Source organism: Hibiscus syriacus, unplaced genomic scaffold (genome assembly GCF_006381635.1).
Source record: "Hibiscus syriacus cultivar Baekdansim isolate YM2019G1 unplaced genomic scaffold, ASM638163v2 tig00116954_pilon, whole genome shotgun sequence".
Classification (NCBI taxonomy): Eukaryota; Viridiplantae; Streptophyta; class Magnoliopsida; order Malvales; family Malvaceae; genus Hibiscus; species Hibiscus syriacus.
The window spans coordinates 1303253-1319227 of record NW_024063483.1 but is presented as its reverse complement, the minus strand read 5'-3'; the positions used below and the strand labels follow the sequence as shown (position 1 = coordinate 1319227).

Genomic DNA, 15975 nt, shown 5'->3' with positions numbered 1-15975 from the left:
CACTAATTCACACATTAATCCCTAGAGAAGTGTGCGAAATATATCGGTCACAGATGGGATATCAACATACATCAGCGAATATATATTTAAATGTAGAGGGAGAGAGGCTGTGTGATTTTTCTCAGGTTCTTTTAAGAGCAAAAGCTGAAAGGATGAGTATAAACAAGAGGATGGCGCCAGCTATGAAAGAACCCACCGCAGCTCCGCTTACTGCCTGACAAAAATCACCAAACTGTTGACAGAAAGGTAGCCAGTTGGTGTTTGGGTTCCCGTTATGAGCCAAATATATAATCGATGCAGAAGCTGAAGCCGCTGCTATAGTTAAACCCGCCATCGCCTGCACAAATCATACAATTTAAAATCTGAAGGATAGTGCAGTTAGCGTGAGAAAGATAGAGTGAGTTGATTTTACAGCGTCAAAGATGACGAGAAGGAGCCTCGGCGTTGTTGCAAGTGGACGAATGATGCAGATTATGGAGAACGGCAATGAAAGGATAAGATAACCGGCAACTATGGAATTAGCTATCAAGAAAAACCTGTATAATTAACTCCGTATATATCAGATAAAAGGATTTACATTAAATAATAAGATCCAAATGTTATGATATGAGGATAAAAGGGACATACACCAAAGTTGGAAGATCATCGTATTGAGCTTGGAACTGGAAGAACTGAGTGAAAAAAGGGAGAGTCTGATCGGCAATCCCCACGGTTATAGCGGCACCCATGGTGGCTGCCATGGCGCAGAGCCGTAGAATGAAGTCACCCACGGCAATTCCCTTTTTCACTCCCCGTCTCGGTTGTTGGACGCCAAAACCGACAGCTTTCGAAGTGGTTGACAATGGGGCTTTTCCTTTGGACTTGGACTTCGTCTCAGGGATGTTGATTGATGTAGAACTGGTCTCCATTAGAGATATATTGTTAAGCAATAAGAACAATGAGAAATACTATGTTTTTATTTTTAAGATTTGATGTGATTATCGTTGGTAAGACGTTGTGTTTATATAGGGATCAAGTTGAACACTCATGCTCTTATTAAAATCTTTAATAAGATGATTTTTTAATTTAGTGGTTCACTTAATAAGGAGATTTGGTGCAATGATTTTAGTTCGTACATTGGAGTTGTTGCCCTACTGATGTTAACTTGCACCATTTCCAATAAATTCATGCGAAAATGTTAAGGAAATTGTATCGGCTTGAGATATGATTTGAAGGATTTAACCTTTACCGATGATATGACCTCTGATAAGAAAGTATGGAGACTTAAGATCAGGATAGCTGAGTAGTGTGGGTCACAACCATAGAGTGTAGCATCTCTGTCTTCTTTTTATTGCCTTTGTAGTTATTTTCATTACTTCTACTTTTTATACAGTTCTATCATTGGAATTTATGAAGGGTTCGAACTAGGGTAGCGGAGTAGTGTTGCCTTAGTTTAGGTTTTAAACCCATTTGACTTTATATCTTCTTATATCTTGCTATCGCTGACTACTGTGTATCATTCTCTTCATGTTTCCTCTTTTTAAATTTAGCCGGGACTTACGTTTCAGTCTATATGCAAAGATTTTTACACAGAGATTTATTTGCAGGGATTACTTCCCATTACAGATGCTCATATGAAGTTTGCATATGAAGTTTGTTCAACTATGTATTTATTTATTTATTTATTTATACATGCACATATTTTATCTATATTTTTAATTTTCTGAAATTGCTCTCTACCTGGCGTTGGAGGCAGTCTACTACCCTACTTTCCCTTACTCCCAGTATATATGTGAATAGGGTTTTGTTGTTGTTGTTATTAGAAGAAGATGGTAGTGATTGTTTGCGTTATTATTGGTTCAAAGACGGTTGGGATCATACAAACAAATACATGACCGGAATAACATGGCAAACATAAGTTTATAACTCCCATCGTACAATCTATTAGTTATTTTTTTGTTAACGTTTTTTTTAAATTCTAACTCGGCTAAAATATAATATAAATTAAATTACATGTCACGTCATTATTCACACACGAACTTCTACGTTAATATTGTAGACCGATAAGTTAACGATGCTAACATATCACATCAATACTATAACGAGCAATGTCGATCAAAAAGTGAAAATAATATGATTAAATGAGTTCAAGTATAAAAGTTATGCAATTAGAAAATAAAAACAATGTTAATTATTTGAGTTTACTACAAGAACAAAAGGACCCCTTAAATCTTAAAAAATAGTATCTCTGTTAATGTCACTTAAACCAATCGGTTCATGACCGAATTACCAACCACATAATCCACCGTCATACTAACTGAAATCAACAAAATCGAAGGCGCTGATTAAGTTGGTTTATAACAACGTGTGCTCGCCCTTAGGTGCAGACTCAAGATTGTCGAATGCAGCACATGGGAAAAAGTAAAGACGAAAAGTAGTTATTCAAACCCTGGAAACAAATAATATATCCTAAATCCACGCATTTACAGAATACAAAGATGAGGTCCAGGTAGCTGTGAAATATACATATATTTCTGGAATGTTGAGCAGTATAAACATTATGCTTACACATATACCTCGAAACCTCAAACTTGAAAAACATATGAGCCTACTTGGGACAAATTTGCATAAATAATCTTCGAGATTCATATATCATCGGAAATTTAAACAAGACTGCTGTGCTCAGGATCTGCATGATGGTAGAGTGATGCCTCCGCAGCAGGCGGCAATTATTATGTAGAGTAACAGAACAATCAAGCATGTCAGCATGGCCCTGTTTGTACACGATGGTGTATAAATTTCCTTGCGAGGCATTTAACATGCACCGAAGATATGAGCCATTTACATTTCTAACATAAACTAAAAATGGTTTAAGTTAAGATGTTAGAATGATTTTCTATTCTTATTCTTGGATGATAAACTGCGAGCTAAAGGGAAAATCAGACAAATTTTTCGTATTAGTACTCAACAAAAATGGTGAAGCGTGATCATTCAACTGACATTATGACATTTTCCTTGGTTTGTCCCATGAGCCTTGTACACAGTATACATACTAGTATTCAAAGCTTGACCATTTTGACCAAACCAAATTGAGCACGAATACAACAAGGTCAGTGGCAAAATCAATCCTATAGGTTCCAAGCAATTATTCATGCTTTTGCTCCATGGTTATAGATGACAGGGGATTCATAATATAGTCATCTGTCTATATTTTCTGTAAAGATAATAAGTTATAAAAAGAAGTTGGAAGTACTTACAAGAGTTTGGCATTTTTCATCCATAGTGCTTGACGAAGGCGTTTAGACTGTTTCTTGAAGTGAAATGCACCATCTTGCATTGTTGCCGTTTTGTCCACAAGAAGCTCAATCCTGTCACCTCTCTCAAGTATCTTCTCAATGTTTTCCACCATAATTGTACGTATCTGAAAATTAAATACAATCACAAATTCAGAGCACATTGATCACTTGATATGCTTACACAAAATGAACAACAATGATGGCAATACCAGACAATACAAGCACAAACATTTTCAGGATAGATGTAGAGAAATTGGCAGCTTTTTCCATGGCCGAACTAGTCATCACACTAGTATATTCAGGGTTATAGGCTTGAATATCCAGGAAAATACGCTGTCAAGTGACAACTATGGCCTACGAAGTAGATAGTCAGAAATAGGAACATACTTGACTTAGCATAAAGAGGAAGTCAATTTGCAACCAAGCTACACATTTACAAATCCAATATATATATATATATAAACGAAAATAGAAAATGAAACCCCAAACAGATAAAGAGAAAAGGAAGTTCCAGCTGATACAAGATACTTGCCTCGCTCACTTCACCTCTAACACGATTGAGAGTATCTGCACTTGGACTACTGGAAAAAAACTCCATTTGTTGATGCAACACACGTGAGAACTCATCATTCATTGCATATGCTGGCGCATAATGAGCCACTCTGCCATAGTTTTTCATGAACCTCATGTGAATATCCTCCAAATACGAAAATGGAACTCTCCCTGCGTAACAAAGTATTTGAAAATCAATGCTAAATTAAATGGAAATTATATTCGCAATTCTACAACAAAGCCAAATCTAAGTACTATAAATTAAAATGAAGCACGCATTTCAAGTGACAGGCTTCAAATCCTAAAAGAAATAATCATCACTTCGACTACTTCAACCTAAAAATTTGAACTCCTAACAAAGCTAAATTTATATAAATTCAGAAATAAATAAAGTCAAGGAAACGTACTTCCAAATGAATCATTAGCCATACAGAGGAAAGTGAGGCCATCCGATCTCAGTATATGAAAGATATAACGATCCTGCGATAAACAGAGCCTTGAATCGGCCTCTTCCGGAAGTTTCTCGAGGATCCGTCGTGCCACCGCACCGGTGTTACCCGTCACGGCGCTGAACTCCGCCAGAACAACCGTGCCTCGAGCTACCAACGCGTAAAGAATCGCCATCGAGAAACTTCTACCTTATTTTATTGCTTGTCCTTACTGGCTTCGGAGCTAATTGGATGGCGGGGGCGGGATCGAGGAGCTATTTTGATGCGTTATTTTTTGGGGATTATGCTTAAAACTGTTTGGTGAATCTAACCAAACAGGGAATTTTCGCCAGCCGGACTTTAAAAACTAAGCAAAAGTAAGAAACTAATTTATATAATAAAATCCACGGAATACTTAAAAGAAACCCGAAATTGACTAAAATTAATTGGTTTTAAATTTGGTTAATTAGTTTGATATATTAATTCAAAAAATAACAACTCATAATAAGTTAATTTTCTTGAACTGAAAATTATCTAAATCAAATTTTATCAGTTTAATGGATTAAATCAGTTAAAAATCGAGGTGTTTATTGTAGATCGGTTGAGATTGAATCTATATATACTAAGTAGTAATATTATATATAGTTCTTTAAATATCTGATTAAAAATATAATTTTTAAAATTTTATATAGGTTTATTTATATTTATAATGATTAATTTACGTTTCTTCAAATTGTTTATATTATTTTAAACTAAAAATGTACTAATTTTTATTTAATATTTAATAACTTTATATAATTATTGATTGAATTGAATTAATATTGTGTTATCATAATCGGACATCGGTATAATAATTTTATGTAAATTACATAATATCTTATAAAAAAGAATTTAACTTATTATAATTTTTTAATATACAGAGTGCAAGATTAAAGGAACCTCTCTTTGGCATCCGATTGAATATTTTACTATGACAGTGGTTGGTGTACAACGTGAAGGGTGTTCTAGCTATTGCAATTCATAATGTTCTCTACTACTTTTAGTAGCTGAAATTTACAAGCAAATAATGGTGGTGACAGAGTTTGTGACCTTTTTGAAGTGAGGTCTTGATAGCAAATTTCATAGTTGCCGGTTATCTTCTCCTTTCATTGCCGTTCTCCATAACCTACATCATTCGTCCACTAGCAACAACGCCTAGGCTCCTCCTTGTCATATTTGATGCTGTAAAATCAATTCGCTCTTTCTTTCTCACCCTAATTGCACTATCCTTCAGATTTTAAATTGTATGATTTGTGCAGGCGATGTAGCAGCGGCTTCAGCTTCTGCGTCTATTAAATATTTGGCTCATAACGGGAACCCCAACACCACCTGCCTACCATTCTGTCAACAGTTCGATGATTTTTGCCTGGCGGTGAGCGGAGCTGTGGTGGGTTCTCTCATGGCTGCCACCCTTCTCTTGTTTATATTCATCCTTTCAGCTTTTGCTCTTAAAAGAACCTGAGAAAAAACACACACCCTACCTCCCTCTACATATATACTTATTTGCGAATTTTTTTTAATGACCTCATTAAAAACTCTTCCTACAACCTACAAGAGAAAAAGAGTACCCGACTACTTAACGTTAAGGAGGAATAACATCGCTCAATACATCATTAGAAATTGTCTTGGAACAACCTGAGTGAAAAAATGATGAATTTTCGGTCCCAAAAAGCCCAAGTTGCTAAGGTATGAGCAACTCGATTACACGAACGCTTTACATACGAAATAGTGAAATCCCTATTATCATGCAAAATAACTCGAGCTTCCTTAATATGGAAGGCAAAAGTAGAAATATTATCCTCCGCACGGTTCAACTTATTGGCAACCAAAGCAGAATCTGTCTCCAGTTGAACACGTTGCCAATTATTATCACATGCAAAACGTAAACCAGTGGTGAGGGGATGAATCTCAGCTAAGCTAGGCTCCGAGCAGTTCAGCGAGGTCTGAACCAAGCCGACAAGAACATGACCATGGGAGTCCCTAGTCACCAATGCGAGAGATTGGATCAAAGGAACCATCCACATTCACCTTCACAAAGCCATCAATCGGAGGAATCCAATGATATTGGTTGGAAGGAACATCTGCAGTTTGCCCGGAAGAAGCACGTTGAGGTAGTAACCCTCTCGTCCTCCTCCCTGCTTGCTCGATAGCCTCTAGGAAATCACGATGTAAAATCTTGACATCAGTGACAAGGAGCCATGGAGGTTGAAGCTTGGTATTATGAACCATGGAATTTCGATCATTCCACAAATTTCAAAGCAATGTAATAAAACATGCAAAACCAGGTAGAGACAACTTATTCATAACATCCTCAAGCCAAAGAATCGAAGATGTAACCTGGGTAGACCAAAGGTAAGGCAATTTAGCGAGCTGTAGAGCAGCTTGAGCATGGGAGCAATCACGCAATGCATGCAAAATGATTTTCTCATATATGATGCATAAAAGACAGAAGGCCATAACTGAGACGGAGTGAGACCGGCAGCCCGAAGTTGATTACCCACCGACAAGGCATTGTGGGCCACCCTCCACGCAAAGAGGCAAATCTTAGGGAGGATTTTGAGCTTCGCTAAAGCTTTCCATACCGACGAGGTCTAGTTTGCTCATGTGAAGAACGTTGAAGCCAATGATACCCGGATCTAACGGAGTAGATAACGGAGTCGTGGTAACCCCAAATGAACTTATTCACAAGGCAAGGAGCGATGGATCTAGAATAGCTTCAGCATCCTCACGGTGGAATTGTTGGCGGACTTTCACCTCGTCTCAAAGCGCCTTCCCTGACTGCATTAGATCACAACAACGAGAGAGAATATCAATATTAGTATCATAAGAATGAGAAGAAGAAACCATATTTGAACCTCTCCATTGATCCTAATTAACGTTGAGTGAGCTATCGATGCTCACTCTCCAATACAAGCTACCCGATAAAACACACATAATGCATTTCCAGACATAAGAGCTTTTGTCTCCAATTTGAGCATCCAGAATAATACCGCTAGGATAATACTTAGCTTAGATAAGCCTCCAAGCTTGCCAATGAGAGCAAGATTAAAGTTATGCAAATCACGGAAACTCAAACTCCCAATACATTTCGGCTTACACATTGTGATCCGAGCAATAAGAGGTCATCCTCGAACAGATGCTTTATCTGTCCACCACAAATGTCTCATAACTCCGACCATCTCTTGAAGGAGATAATCCGGTAGCAGAAAACACAACATAATAAATTGAGGCAAGACTTGAGCAACCTCCTTATGAAGATCTCCTTACCGCCGAAAGAAGATGATTTTTGGTCCACCCCATGACACGAGCCACAATTATCACGAATATAACCAAAGGCATTGATTTTATTTTTGTCACCAAGCTTGCCAATGAGAGCAAGATTAAAGTTATGCAATCACGGAAACTCAAACTCCCAACATTTCGGCTTACACATTGTGTCCAGCAATAAGAGGTCATCCTCGAACAGATGCTTATCTGTCCACCACAAATGTCTCATAACTCCGACCATCTCTTGAAGGAGATAATCCGGTAGCAGAAAACACAACATAATAAATTGAGGCAAGACTTGAGCAACCTCCTTATGAAGATCTCCTTACCGCCGAAAGAAAGATGATTTTTGGTCCACCCCATGACACGAGCCACAACTTTATCACGAATATAACCAAAGGCATTGATTTTATTTTTGTCAATGCGAAGGGGCATACCAATATAGTGACCAAGACCTAACATCTCCCAAATACCAAGAATGTGAGATAATTGTGTATGTGAGTAGGAGTAGCTGGATTAAAGTAGACCATAGACTTGTCATAATTAACTTTTTGACTCGAACAAGTTTCATAGGTAAGGAGAATATCTTTGACACAAGAAGTTTCGGATACCGAATTCTTCAAGAAGACAATGCTATCATCAACAAATCTAGGTAGGTTTTCTCAGTTTAATTTTTGAAAAAAAGATCCAAGATGTCGCAGCCGCAATTCGGGAAATTAATGCCCAATCTGGACCAACAAAGCACGAAACTCCTCAATTTAACGGTCCTCCGTCGCATCGATCCTTTCGTCGAGGAAATTCTCATCACCGCCGCTCATGTTGCCTTCTATGAGTTCAACATCGACCTTAGCCAATGGGTAATGCTTCATTTCCAATTATTTATGAAGCCTTCTTTTTATTCTCTAAAAACTGAAGTTTTGCTTCTTGTTGATTATTCAGAGCCGAAAAGACGTTGAAGGATCTCTCTTTGTCGTGAAGAGGTAACTTTGGAATTTCTTTTAATATTATGTGCATTTTCTTTTGTTTTTTGTTTTTTCAAATTTAAGTTATTTATTTCCGTTTCATAATTCAGGAATACGCAACCTAGGTTTCAGTTTATTGTGATGAATAGACGCAATACTGGTTAGTTCCATGCTGTTCTTGATCTTCTTGTATCAATGCTTAATAATTGTATGACTTGAACTTAAACCGGAACAGAAAATGCCTGAATAATGTATAATCAATCTTTTTTGCACAATTTGGTGAGAATGAAGATTAAACTAAGAAGCAGAGTCTTTTAAGTTTTAATAAAGTTTTGTTTATTTAGTGCTAATAAGCTTCAATGCGCCTTCTATAAACAGATAATTTGGTGGAAAATCTCTTGGGAGATTTTGAGTATGAAGTTCAGGATAAATATCTGCTATACCGCAATGCTTCTCAGGAAATAAATGGTATCTGGTTTTATGATGCTGGTGAACTGGAGGAAGTTGCAAATCTTTTCAGCAGGTACTGATAGTTTTTGTCATTTGTTTTGCATTGACAAAAGACAAATGTATATAAGTCTTTTTTCTGTGCCTAATTCCGGTCATTGGTTGTTTGATGTCTACCTGGTTGATTTTGTGCGTGATTGTATGATGAAAATTTTATGATATTTTTTACTACTTATTTGTGCCATTTTATGTGCTTTGGCATCTTCAGGATCCTTACTGCATACTCAAAGGTGCCCCAGAAGGCAAAGGTAACATCAGCAAAAGGGTAAGCATTATTGTCCCCTCTTTTTCTATTGCTTACACTGTGTTTCTTCATTTTCTTAAAATTAGCATTATGCTTAGTTATCAGCATATACATCATCAAATTGAATTATCTCCTTGTGCTTTATAATTGTGACCATTTTGAGTTTTTGGGTCAAACTTGCTGTTTCCAAGCACTTGAAATCACTTCATTAGTTATATTGTGTTACCATTTGTTTCAATTTGGTACGTTTCTTTTACCGTATCCATCACTATCATTTAAGAGATGTTTTTTTTCTTCTAAATTGCCAGTCAACTATAATAGTGGAGTCCTGAACCTTTCATTTTTCTTCTACCAAATGGGTACTGGATTATTATGATTTTTCGGGACTGCATCTTGCTTTGGTTTAGTATAGTAGAAAATCCCGTTTTTGAGATTCTGCCCAATTTTCAAGCTTGCTTTTCTAACGAGTAAAATCTTAACTGTAATGAATGGTAACTGTGCCAATTGCAATGCCATTATATTTGCTTTGTAAACTTCCATGATATTCTGGGTTTCACTGCTTTCAACTTTCCAAGTAACAGTATTAATCATGAATGCGGTGAGTTTGAAGAACTGGAGGCTGTCACAACAATGGCCATCATGGATGGTCCCTTGGAGCCATCATCATCAACTGCATCCAATGCTGCAGAGGTCCCTGATGATCCTGCCTTTGTGAATTTCTTCAGTGTATGCAATTTCCAAGTCAATGTTTCCTTAATGAAGTGTTCTCTTTTTTCAGTGCATTTGATTCTGCTCTATGATTGCATGCAATATGTTCCTGTGCATATAGAAAATTGTGTCACCCTATGACTATAATTTTGTCTTGTTGGTTGCTTTATCGTAAAGTGAGCTCTATCATGACAAATTGTTCTTAGTTAATGAATGTTTTCCCGTTCTTTCACCGCAACGATATATTCTGTAGTTAAGCATCCTAGTATAGCACACCAAATCTAATTGTTTAATCAATTATGTGTTTTTTATAAGGAGATGGCAACATCCTATCCGGTGAATCATGTTTATTCTGCAGTTCAAGTATCCATGTTTTCTTAGTACATCCATCGCTTTCTACATGTCATAAGTTTATCCACTGAGATTAATGAACAAACGCTGATAATTTCCTTTTAATTTGTGCCCTTTTTGTCTTTTTAGATATAGCATAGGGACAACATTTATTATGGGTGGCTATATTTTTGTCCTTTTATTACATGTTACAGACAGCTATGACCATTGGAAGTGCTTCAAATAGAGCAAATTATGGACAACCTTACCAATGTTCTGCTGCAATGCCTGCTACTTCTAACCCAGCGATTGTCGCTTCCCCTACAGTGCCAGTACTACCATATCCTCTATCATCTTCTAGTCCGTCGATGCCACTACATGATACACCTGAATTGGGAAGCAATCATACTAATCTTGTAAAGCCCTCAACATTCTTTTTGCATCCTTCCTCTTCTCCACAGATAGTGCAATCCGTCTCTACATTTTCACCAACTGCTCCTCTACTTAACCCTCCTCTGAGTCTGCCACGCCTGCACGGTGCACCGTTGCTTCAACCTTTTCCACCACCCACTCCTTCACCATCACTCACTCCTGCACCTGTCCCCACTCAAAACTATGGGTTATCTATCAGCAGAGAAAAAGTCCGGGAGGCTCTTTTGGCTCTCATTCAGGTTAGTGTACATCCATCTGCAATGCTCCAAATTAGACTTCCGGTTATGGAAGACTTTACCCTACACTGGAACTTTAATTCTTGTTTTAAAATCTGGTTTACTCATTTTCTCCCATGCATCTAATCAGCATTGAATATGTTTCAGGACAACCAATTCATCGACATGGTCCACCGAGCACTGCTAAATGCATATAATTCCTGACCACCAAATCGAGAATACGGGTACTATGATTTTTGGCTCAATAGTTTTGTTTTTCGGGCTATTGTTTAGGAGGTTTTGGGTTTCATCTCATTTAGTTGCCATTTACTAGAAGCTGAAAACACAAACTCTGGCAATTTGTCTTCCTCGATGGATTTGGTTGGTGGAGTTTATATGATTCTGATTCTTTATCTGGTTAGTGTAAACCGACTGCATTTATATACTTGTGCGACCAGATCTTTGATTGGTGATCATTATTTATATGGGTCAATAAAAACTGGTAGAGATTGTATTTGACATCAACTGGAACAAAATCCGATTTGATTTTGGTATGGGTATCGAATCGATTTCATTTAAATTTATATTTATGGGTATGATATAGAAAGTCATGATTCATGCCACATGAGCGGGATGGGTACCTCGCAATTTCTTTATGGTAGTGCTTTAGGGTCAAGTGTTTTTGTTTTCTATTTCTGAAAAGTATATTCAGTCTAATCTATTGGAGTTGTTAGAATCCGTCTAATCAAGATTAGACAGTCTTGAAATTATCTTAATTACGTTGATTTGACAATCTTTTACTGTTGTCTCTGATTTACTTTATATCTTTAAAGGTGTTGTCTTTTTTAAAGACGAGTATTCACACACGGACGCACTAAGAACAGTTATTGGAATACTAGTTCTAATAATGTTTTTCTTAAAACGTTTAATGTTTTCTTCCAAACGATTGGTGTCGTTTACATATACAAGTCTATTATCCACAATGAACTTCTCCAATACTTAAATTTAAATTAATTATGTATTAGATATCACATGTGACGACATTGTAAATCCACTTGTAATGTTTTTGGCATTCTGTTAACAACATACAAAATAATTATATACATGCATGTCTATTAAAAGTCTATTATATTCATATACTTGAAAGTGAGTAAATAATATACTATATATAATACTTGATAGTCTCTATATTATATAAAATAATTATTTACTCACATTCAAGTATATAAATACAATATATAATATATAAGCTTGTATATGTATTTAAGTAATAAAGAAAAATATTTGACCATGAAGTGTTGGATCAAAGTCTCGAAGGATTGGATAAAGAAAAATATATGAGCCCAGAGCATTAAGAAAAATATAAGCTTAAATATATAAACAAAAAATATAAGCTTAAACATATAAACAAAAAAATATTTCTAAATAAAACGAAAAGATGATAATAATTCAAAGGCAAGTTGTAAGCATCGAGGGTTGGATCAAAGTCTCGATGGATTTACATTGAAAGCTAAGTTATCATAGATATCGATGCAGCCCACCCACTGTCATAAAAGTGCAGTTCAACCACTTTATATGTATAAGAATAATCAAATCATATTTTATTTACAATTTTCTATGTTGTAAAATAATTATAATCTCATCCACACTTTCGATCAAAAGGTTATATTTTTAATTAATTGACCATACTCGATTACTGGTATTCATAGTTCTTTATTCTGTGTAAACTCATATTTTTTTCTTTGTAAGCTAACACGTATACTTTCGATTTATATAGACTACATTGTTATAAAATGAATACTTCTTAAAATTTTACACTGGTTTTAGATTTTTTTTAATGTTATTTTAAATCAAATTGTAACGCTTTTAATGATAACTGTTGAGATAAATGTTAAAATTCATAAAACATTTCTATTAAAGATAATTTGATTGAGGAAAATAAGTAAAGAAAATCAATAAAATATATCGTATTTTTAATAATTGAAATTCTAATTTTAAACATATCATATAAAATAAAGATATATTATATTAATAAAAGTATTATTTTAATAAATAATCGATTAAAAATATTAATTCTGTAAATATTTTTAAGGTGTTTTGGATTAAAAAATTTGTCAATTAAATCCGTTATCATTCCCTTGACTACGTGTCCCTAACAACGCCTTTGCACGGCATTCTCCTTCAAGGCTGGGATCCCACACTGGGCATTATTGGGCAGTATATTTATTGCTACAAAATAAATGGAAGGCAAGAGATGGTCAAAAACTGCATCGGATACTTTATATATTACAAAGATTTGTAACTTGATATATTATCAAGAATTTTTTAATATAAATAATTACAAACATGATTACAAATACCAACTTTTTTAATCAATAAGTAATTAATCTAGTAAAATGAGACACTAGATTTTTTTTAGACAATGTCAATAGTTCAAATCATGACGTTTATGAATAGAGTAAACTGGATTGAGAGAGTCGTCTCATAATGAACCTCTGCAAAACTAAATCTGAAATAATTGATCAATAGATCATATACCGATAATTAAACAAAATAAAAAAAAAACTTTAAAAATCATCTAAAACCATAATCAGAAATTCTGATATAAATTTTGTGATGAATTGCCGAGATAAAGAGCATGTTTGTTATAAATTTATTTGCAGGAATAGGTGGGCACTGCATTCTTTGTTGGTTTGGAGATAACTGCGTCGCACGCAAAGTTGCAGCGACGACTACGGATCTTGCCAATTTACATGACATGATTCTTAACACCACAGGGTGAAGTTGTAGTTACAGCTATTACCGATGTTATAACATAATTATTTTTAAAAAATAATTATATTTTTATATTATTGATGCAATTTATAATGTAATAATAATCTTAAAAATATTATGATGTATACGTTACACTGTGTTATAATAATATTATGATTTTATCTTGGAAAAGTTATAAAGCTAATCTAGTAAGTGGCAGAATAATGTTAAACGTGATTTCAGATCGGGTCCACATACTATACTAGTTTTTATAGATGTAGACTTGCACATTATAATAAGCTAAACTTGAGCTTCCAACCTATTTCCTAAGTGTGAGCGTTGACGAATATAATAAAACATCTGTCGTGCCTTAACAGCCAGCTGAACCCCGTTCTTATCCAAATAATTATATTAATTAATTGTTATTACCTCAGTTTCCATGTGCCTGTCTAGCCGTCACGCCCTCGTTATTTTATTCAAGAATGCTTAAATCCAAATATTGCGGGGGATAAACTACATAAATGATCATTAAAGTAGAAATAAAATTTTGTTTTCAGTATTAAAGTAATGAAACAGTTGTTAATATTATCGTTTTGTAACATATTAATCAAACAGTATTGATAACCATTATCATAATTATATAAATATGATGTAGCACGTTTGGACAACTGAGTTGGTACTTCCTAGGCCATGTTGGCACCTTTTGACAAACCATTTTGACTCTTAACTTGAAAAATTATAAATCTTAGTCGCACTCTTCCTCTGCTCTTCACATGACACTACATTACCAATTTCACCATGTTTGAGCTCTGGATCCTGATCAGGAAAAACTTGTGACTGTAAAGATGGCGCAATGTTATTCACATGTATGGTTGTAATAGCTAAGTGATGTTTATGGAGCTGAAGGTGAACTTGGTATTGTCTTGTCTGAGAAATTTATAGAACATGATGTCTAATGTATGTTTGATGCTCTGGAGATTGGGCATGTGGTTCAGTTGCATGATAAAATTTTTTGCTTCCTCTCTTGTAGCTGAGTCCCAAAGTGGTCATTGAAGCCTCAACTGTATTATATCATTTACTGTCAATCGTCCATTCTTCTCTGCATGCTCATCTTGTTGAACTCACAGTATTTTACACTTGGTTAGTTGCGGGTTTTATTTAGACAAAAATTTTCACTTCAAAATCTCTTAATTATATGGGATGAGATGATAATAGCTCACTTAATAAAATTTCTGAGGACAGTGACCATTTCAAATTTAAACTAGTCAAATCATGCCGTAGTGGATTATTTGATGTGCCTATGGCAGTCTCTATGATACTTTATCCGAGATTTTTCATGCTTGCCACTAAAACTGCAATTTCTTGTTTTCAAAGACTCTTTAAATTTTTAGAGAATATAAATCTAAAAAAAGTTATGGATAAGGCAAAAATCACTGCAAAATCTTGCATTGAAATCTAACAAAACATCATTGTCGTCTTCCTCAACCGATCATTGTCGACTTCCTCAACTTGGTGGAAATAGCTTGTGGTAAGTGAATGGCATGTCTTCATGTGAATAATATTGTGCCACTTTTACAATCAGAGGTTTTTCTTTATCAGTGTCCAGAGCTCAAGTATGGTGAAATCGATAGTGTTCGGTGAGAGTGTAGAGAGAGTGTGGTTGAGATTTATTTATGTTTTTAGTGTGCTTAAAAGTGAATAATCAAAAGGTGTTAACGTGATCAAACAATACTAATTCAATCGTTCAAATATGTCTTATCAGACTTCTATGACTGCGGTAATACTTCAATGACTGATTTATTATAAGACAATAATATTACTAATTATTTTATTATTTTTAAAACTTTAGCGTTAAAAACAAAAACAAAAAAATTATTCATACTTGAATGACATTACTTTAGGCAATATAATGTGACACAAAACACACCTCCCATCCAAGTTGCACACTACTTTAACAACCAGTGGTTCCTGAAGCATGTAAAAGAAGAGCGTCCCCATCAACCAACCAACTAGATTTGCCACTTGCCATTTAACAAAAAATAGAAGAAAAATATCAAAAACATGGATTATTATCAAGTCATTGTGTACGTTGTTCTTCCCCCCAGAGTTGGTCAAAAATGACCAAACGCGTTGAACCTCCTTTTCTGCTTTCGATGGCGGCACCCACACTCCAACTCTTAAGCTTTCACCACCTTCCAAGCAACATCTTCAAAACCCTCTTTATCTAATATATATATCCACACTCCTCCCGCTCTCTTCAAA

General features: G+C 35.2%; 3 protein-coding genes across 4 annotated transcripts; 1 reads left to right on the top strand and 2 right to left on the bottom strand.

The window, feature by feature from the left end:
- Positions 1 to 111: 111 nt before the first annotated feature.
- Positions 112 to 908, bottom strand: LOC120189278 (casparian strip membrane protein 1-like). The gene is made up of 3 exons (XM_039192589.1): positions 628 to 908; positions 413 to 536; positions 112 to 337 (listed from the first exon to the last, which is right to left on the bottom strand). The coding sequence occupies exons 1-3, from the start codon at positions 906 to 908 to the stop codon at positions 122 to 124; spliced, it is 621 nt and encodes a 206-aa protein (XP_039048520.1). The 3' UTR covers positions 112 to 121.
- Positions 909 to 1983: 1075 nt separating this feature from the next.
- LOC120189290 (mRNA-decapping enzyme-like protein) lies at positions 1984 to 11446 on the top strand. 2 transcript variants are annotated; one of them, XM_039192600.1, is made up of 10 exons: positions 1984 to 1994; positions 5852 to 5858; positions 8247 to 8418; positions 8501 to 8541; positions 8634 to 8683; positions 8902 to 9046; positions 9239 to 9295; positions 9856 to 10000; positions 10528 to 10983; positions 11128 to 11446. In XM_039192600.1, exons 3-10 carry the CDS (start codon positions 8254 to 8256, stop codon positions 11182 to 11184), a joined length of 1116 nt encoding a protein of 371 aa, XP_039048531.1. In that variant the 5' UTR covers positions 1984 to 1994; positions 5852 to 5858; positions 8247 to 8253; the 3' UTR covers positions 11185 to 11446. The 2 variants fall into 2 exon arrangements, with proteins under 2 accessions (XP_039048531.1, XP_039048532.1); XM_039192601.1 differs by lacking the exons at positions 1984 to 1994; positions 5852 to 5858 and having other exon boundaries at positions 8194 to 8418; positions 9874 to 10000.
- Positions 2362 to 4602, bottom strand: LOC120189292 (vesicle-associated membrane protein 714). The gene is made up of 4 exons (XM_039192604.1): positions 4235 to 4602; positions 3808 to 3998; positions 3237 to 3400; positions 2362 to 2752 (listed from the first exon to the last, which is right to left on the bottom strand). Exons 1-4 carry the CDS (start codon positions 4449 to 4451, stop codon positions 2662 to 2664), a joined length of 663 nt encoding a protein of 220 aa, XP_039048535.1. The 5' UTR covers positions 4452 to 4602; the 3' UTR covers positions 2362 to 2661.
- Positions 11447 to 15975: the final 4529 nt, after the last annotated feature.

Bases quoted from the DNA above. Each gene is read 5' to 3' on its own strand.
- LOC120189278 (XM_039192589.1), bottom strand. From the start codon at position 908: ATGGAGACCAGTTCTACATCAATCAACATCCCTGAGACGAAGTCCAAG. The intron at 537-627 runs GTATGTCCCTTT...TTAATTATACAG, and splicing joins GATGATCTTCCAACTTTGGT to GTTTTTCTTGATAGCTAATT. The intron at 338-412 runs GTAAAATCAACT...TGATTTGTGCAG, and splicing joins TTCTCGTCATCTTTGACGCT to GCGATGGCGGGTTTAACTAT.
- LOC120189292 (XM_039192604.1), bottom strand. From the start codon at position 4,451: ATGGCGATTCTTTACGCGTTGGTAGCTCGAGGCACGGTTGTTCTGGCG. The intron at 3,401-3,807 runs GCAAGTATCTTG...TTTAATTTTCAG, and splicing joins TTAGAGGTGAAGTGAGCGAG to ATACGTACAATTATGGTGGA. The intron at 2,753-3,236 runs GTAAGTACTTCC...GTGTACAAACAG, and splicing joins ATGAAAAATGCCAAACTCTT to GGCCATGCTGACATGCTTGA.
- LOC120189290 (XM_039192600.1), top strand. From the start codon at position 8,254: ATGTCGCAGCCGCAATTCGGGAAATTAATGCCCAATCTGGACCAACAA. The intron at 9,296-9,855 runs GTAAGCATTATT...TCCAAGTAACAG, and splicing joins AAGGTAACATCAGCAAAAGG to TATTAATCATGAATGCGGTG. The intron at 10,001-10,527 runs GTATGCAATTTC...TACATGTTACAG, and splicing joins CCTTTGTGAATTTCTTCAGT to ACAGCTATGACCATTGGAAG.